Here is a 5,417-nt window from a genome sequence, read left to right as displayed (position 1 = left end):
TTAAGATTCTTGAGGTATTATCATATTTTACCTCTACACATTAGATTGATAATGTGAATCTAACCACATATACACCGATGGTCCATCTCGACCTTCTATGCCAAGTGATACCAACACTTGCACAAAAATCTAAGATTCTTTTATTAAACACTTCTAGATCTGACTAATATGGTCCATCTGATGGTCAGATTGATTTGAAAATTTGAGCCCTTGTATATTTTGGCCTTAGGGATTATATAATCCGTACAGATCTAATCTAATTCGACCAGATGCACACCAATCACAATTACAGAATTTTAGACTTCCCTCACCTTTACATCGTATCTACCCATAATTCAATGCAATGAACGTGTGGCCGATCCACACCGTTCATTGCATACATCGAATCAAATTACATTAAATGTATAAAAATGCTTAAAGAAGGATGATATACATACCTGCTCTAAGCTATCCAGAATTCTCTTTCTTCATTTCTCTGTTGTCACAGGTAATTTTTTTATAAATATTTAAGTTGAAGTGGAATTACTCTTACACACTCCGTAAAAGGAAAACTTAGAGATATGGATAAGATAATGATAAGATAAAATAGAGATAAGATTATAAGATATAGATAAGATAAAGATAAAAATTAAACAAGATAAGATAAGATAAAAATTATTATCATTATTATTTTATTAAATTTGAAATTTCATAGGCGTCACAGCTTGACATGCCTTTAACCTTTAATTATACTTCCAACAACGAATCTAGTAATGGACCAACAGAGCAAATCACACCTCCAAGCTTAAACATTTATTTGGACTAGCCCCATGCTTCATTACTTGAGATCTACCTGAGTTGAAACACATCCAGATTTAATGGCCAGAGGATGTCAAGTACTCAGTTTATTTCAAACATAACTCGTTGGTTGACCAGGAAGTAAGCTTCTTCATGCCGAAGAGCAACATAAATTCCCTGGCAGAAGATGTTGCTCTTCAGGCTTTGGGAATTGATAGCAGTATCCTGATTCACGACAATGAGATTGAAGTTGTCAGATGGATCGAACTTCGGAGGGACTGGCGTAAATTGAACGTGGATGGGTCTTCGAGAGGTAACCTGAGCTGAGGGACTATGTTGGCCGAATGATCTTCACATTCCATGAATGATATGGTCAAGTAACGAACACTATTGTATAAGCTTAGGCAATGTGAGATGGTTTGGACAGTTGTTTGGACATGAGTCTCACCAATATTATATTGGAGACCGACTCCCACCGAAGTGGCATCTAAACCTTGAGCTTCCAACCCTGGAGCGTCTAGTACATACTGGGATCCATTCAATAGATTGTGGCTTTCTCAACCTTAAATTTGATCTCACCTACCACGAAGGCAACACGGTAGCCGATAGTTCAGCTATGCACTAACGGAGCTGACCTCTCGAGATTGATTGGGATCTCTGGTCCTACACAATGCTGGTGCTGGTGTAGGGATTGTTAGCTGAGAATTGTCGTAGGGTTGAAGGTTTCCTATATACTAGGAAAGCTGCGTCTCTTTGCCCTCTCCTTTGCTGTTGAAACGTTTCTAAGGGCCATCGTGACGTTGTTTTGCCATCCAACCTATTCATAAGGTCATGTAGGCGTGTGGATGAAGTGAAAAAACAAATATCTGCCTGATCCGAAACTTATCCAGCTCCCAGAAGTTTTTAATGGCGGACGTTCAATCTCTACTTTGTGGTCCACTTAAGCCTTGGACCTGCTTCAGTTTTAGCTTTATGACTTAAAATCATCTGAGAAAAGCGATGAATGGCATGGATAAAACATTTACGGCATCGTGGGCCCCACAGAGCCCGGGGGTAGGACGCAGCCCGCGTCCGTGGATTTCTCAGTAACATCAAGGTGGACCCACTGTTCATAGGCATGCGTGCAGTTGTGGGCTTTTCTGATGGGAGAGATGACAAAAGAAAAAGAAACAAACAGAGTATGGGTTTTAGTGTCTTTTTAAAAATACAGTTTTTAATATAAGTATGTACCAAGTACTGGAGGTTAAATGTCGAACAATGGAAAGGTAGGATGGGCTTTTAGAAAGGGTTTAAAAGAATGCTTACTTCTAGAAATTAACGGAAGACATTAGGGAAAAATCAAGGGAGAGACGAAAAATAGAGATAAATGGAAGAGACATAAAAATTACTGATACGATGATGAAAGCCAAACAAACTTTTCTGCATCACACTTATCTACTGAATAATTAGAAACAAGGTTAAGTCACTGAGTCATAAGTAGCATAAGCAAAACGACATACACGATCCAAACGACCATTGATAAAATAAATAGTCTTAATTGGGGATCTTTTAGACAGAAGCCAAGGAGATGAATTTGGTCTCTCTTATTCAGGCTGGGGGGCGGCGGCGGCGGCGGGCTGGTGGTGTGTTTCTATCGAGAATGCCTGCATGAGTAAGAAAAGCCCATAAATGAGTAATGAATTCACCACCGTTTGCGAGGTTCTCTGCATGTGCGGTTGCATTGTCTGAGGGTGCAATGAACAACATCATCTCTGCCCAATAATCTGCCAACACCTTCCATCTCCGCCCTTGGTCTTGTATCTCTAACAGTTGCTTCCCCAGTTTAACGCCGTCTCCTATTATAGTTCCACCAGAATTCCCCCCATCGATCTTCATCATGTTTTCATATAATCTACTTTTGGGCCGGCATTCTTCAAGAATCTCCCTTGCTTCCCTTATAACCTTGTCAAAAATCAATTCAGTAGTATAAGCATGATCAGGCAATAATACCGGGACAAAGGCGACCAGGTAAGCACAATATCTAGATAAGCTGGTGGCGACAAGGCGGTGGTGCTCTTCTTCTCTTTGGCGGTCGGCTGGCTGTTCTTCTTCTCTTTGGCGTTCGGCTGGCTGTTCTTCTTCTCTTTGACGTTCGGCTGGCTGTTCTTCTGTATGGCATTCGGCTGGCTGTTCTTCTATTTGGCGTTCGGGAGATTGTACTCCGGTATGCGGTTGGGATGGTGCGATCTCACAGAAACTGGTGGCAATGTGCCAAACTAAAATACTGTGAGTGTGCGTCTCTAGGTTGCATGCCCAAGAGAGGTCATCCTCCATTTGGTTTCTTTTTAAGGAAGATTGCCCATTTGAGAGTTGGCGGCCGTTGGTTTCTAAGGAACGAATTACTGCACTCTTCACTTCTTCAGGCAAGTTTACGGATCTGCTGGCTTTCTGCCCTTTTCTAGTCTTATCTACAAAACCAATGGTCATCAAGCATAGTAGATTCGGAGGGTAGTGGTTGAAAGATTCAAGAAGCGAGTACTGTCCAATTTTCCGCTGCCATGGTTTGGAGAGATGCAGCCAGAAAACAAACTGGACCGCCTTCTCACGGAGCCTTGAGGGTTTCTGGACGTATCTGCATATCAAGAATACCTTCATCCAATCTGAAATCATAATAGCACCAAATTCCAAAAGTTCCAAAGCGAAGATGACGATTAAAACTGCATTGGTAATCAGGACATCGATGTTGATCATGTTCTTTGTGGCATGGTTAAGCGCTAGAATTGCTATTACAGCATTACCTAGGATCCACAAAAGGATCACGATGTCGGTCACAATCTTGGTCATTGTGTATATGTCTTCAAAAACTGCTTCATACTTTGTGAAGAAGGCATCGTAGAGGAATTGGAGCTCTACCTCAGTTACTCTGAAAGCTCTTTCATAAGTGATAGTGTTGGAAAGGAACCCACGGTCGATGAGATCCCAGGTTTTCGGAAGGTGGCATTCAGGCAGTTGATACCCCGTGAATCTCCGCTTGAGCATCTTGAACCAGGCAAATGAGAGGCAGATGTCCTTCAACTTTCCATCCGGGTCTCCAACAGAGGTTAGGAGTCTTCCTTTGCATTCCCAAATCTTCTCAACAGTAATAACTTCGTCTGTTATCTTCAACTTCTGTACGTAGGATGTTGGGTTGGCTTCTGCTGGTGCCTTTCTTTCTCCGTCTACCAAATATTTGTACCCTCTCATGACGGTTGGATCTGTTTCGCCTGGGCCACTCAGTTCATGTTCATAGGTCATGAAGTCCGCGACTACTCTAGTGTTTCTCACTAGCCCAGATGATCTGCTCGCCGATTGGAAGGCTCCCAATCTTTGAAATATCTTTATGAAACTGGCACTAAAAAGCACCCAAATCTGCACATTAGTCAGCCAAAAAGGGTGATTCACGGCCAACAGTTGGACAGCGTAAACCACCTGAACAAGTACTTGAAATGCATACGTTTTCCCTTCTAGATTGCCTTCAAGACTGTATGCGGAGATGGAGTTAACACTTCCGAAAGCATAGAGGAAGAACAGTGCCCATATGCCAAACATCTGATTGTGGAAGGGAGCCGATTGCATCAGTCCCATCGTGTAGGGTATTAAGTTTTGGGATAAAGTGTAGGCCGTCCATATGCATGACCTCATGAATGCGGAATTCCATCGTCGCCGGGTTGAGCCAAAGAAGAAAAGAAACAGCAGAAGGACTGTGGTCAAGATCACCAAGACTTCAATGCGTAGTAGCCGGCTCTCAGGGTTGCACACCCCATCTGTTATAACGTGGGTGGCATTGCCCAACGCCATTTCTCCAATTGGTTCTCTTTCTTTCTTTGGCAGGCAAGAAAAGAAATTCTCTTATTACCAATTAAAGGTTAAAAAAAAACTCAAGAATATAAAGAATCAGAAGACAATGCAAGGAAAGAACGAGAAAATAAGAAGAACAGAAGGGTAGAAAAAAAGAAAGAAAAAAGGCCTATACCTCAGGTCTAGAAAGCCCACACTCATTACCATGATCGGAGTTTTGAGATAAGAACTGATGAAAGGAAAGTCTCGAGCAGTCAGCATTCAGTGAATGAATGTGATTTTTAGGCTATGGCTAGGCCAAGGTAGAGCTTCATTATTATTTTATGTGAGCGTGTTTTTATGTGACTGGTCTAAGTATCTAACAGGGCCGTGGCTGTTATCTCGATTTTAACAATATAGAAAAGCATATTAAAATTCAAAAAACTTCGCCCAACCAAAAACCAGGCAGATAGGAAAGTGGCGGAGGATCTTCTCGCACCTCCAGCCGCCCCACGCTTCGGTGTCTTATGTCAGATGGGAGAAACTCAACAGGGGCGCCATGAAGCTCAATGTTAATGGCTCTTCCAGGAAACCCTGGGCCATCTGGCAGTGGGGGAGTTTGTAGGGATGACAAAGGAACTTTTCAGTTTGCCTTATCTAAAGGGTATGGCGTCGGATTTAGCTTCGAGGCAAAAATGAAAGCTGTTGTCCATGGTCTCACCATCTGCATAGAGCTGGGGTTCTCCACTATTGAGGTGGAGAGCGACTCCCCATCTGTGGCGAATATTTTCTCCAAAGCTAGCACCCCCCCTTAGTATGTGATTTACTGGAAAAACCAATTTGAC

The 5,417-nt window shown here is 42.4% G+C and overlaps 1 protein-coding gene across 1 annotated transcript; it reads right to left on the bottom strand.

Annotated features, from left to right (window-relative positions):
* Positions 1-2,364: 2,364 nt before the first annotated feature.
* On the bottom strand, positions 2,365-4,593 carry LOC131220065 (uncharacterized). Its single transcript, XM_058215037.1, has one exon. The coding sequence runs from the start codon at positions 4,591-4,593 to the stop codon at positions 2,365-2,367; it is 2,229 nt and encodes a 742-aa protein (XP_058071020.1).
* Between the last annotated feature and the right edge of the window lie 824 nt (positions 4,594-5,417).

The sequence above is a fragment of the Magnolia sinica genome, chromosome 12 (assembly GCF_029962835.1).
Source record: "Magnolia sinica isolate HGM2019 chromosome 12, MsV1, whole genome shotgun sequence".
Taxonomy (NCBI): domain Eukaryota; kingdom Viridiplantae; phylum Streptophyta; class Magnoliopsida; order Magnoliales; family Magnoliaceae; genus Magnolia; species Magnolia sinica.
Note: the sequence above shows the minus strand (reverse complement) of the source record. Positions and strands in the feature narration are given on the sequence as shown.

Coding starts and splice junctions, on each gene's coding strand:
- LOC131220065 (XM_058215037.1), bottom strand. CDS start 4,593: ATGGCGTTGGGCAATGCCACCCACGTTATAACAGATGGGGTGTGCAAC.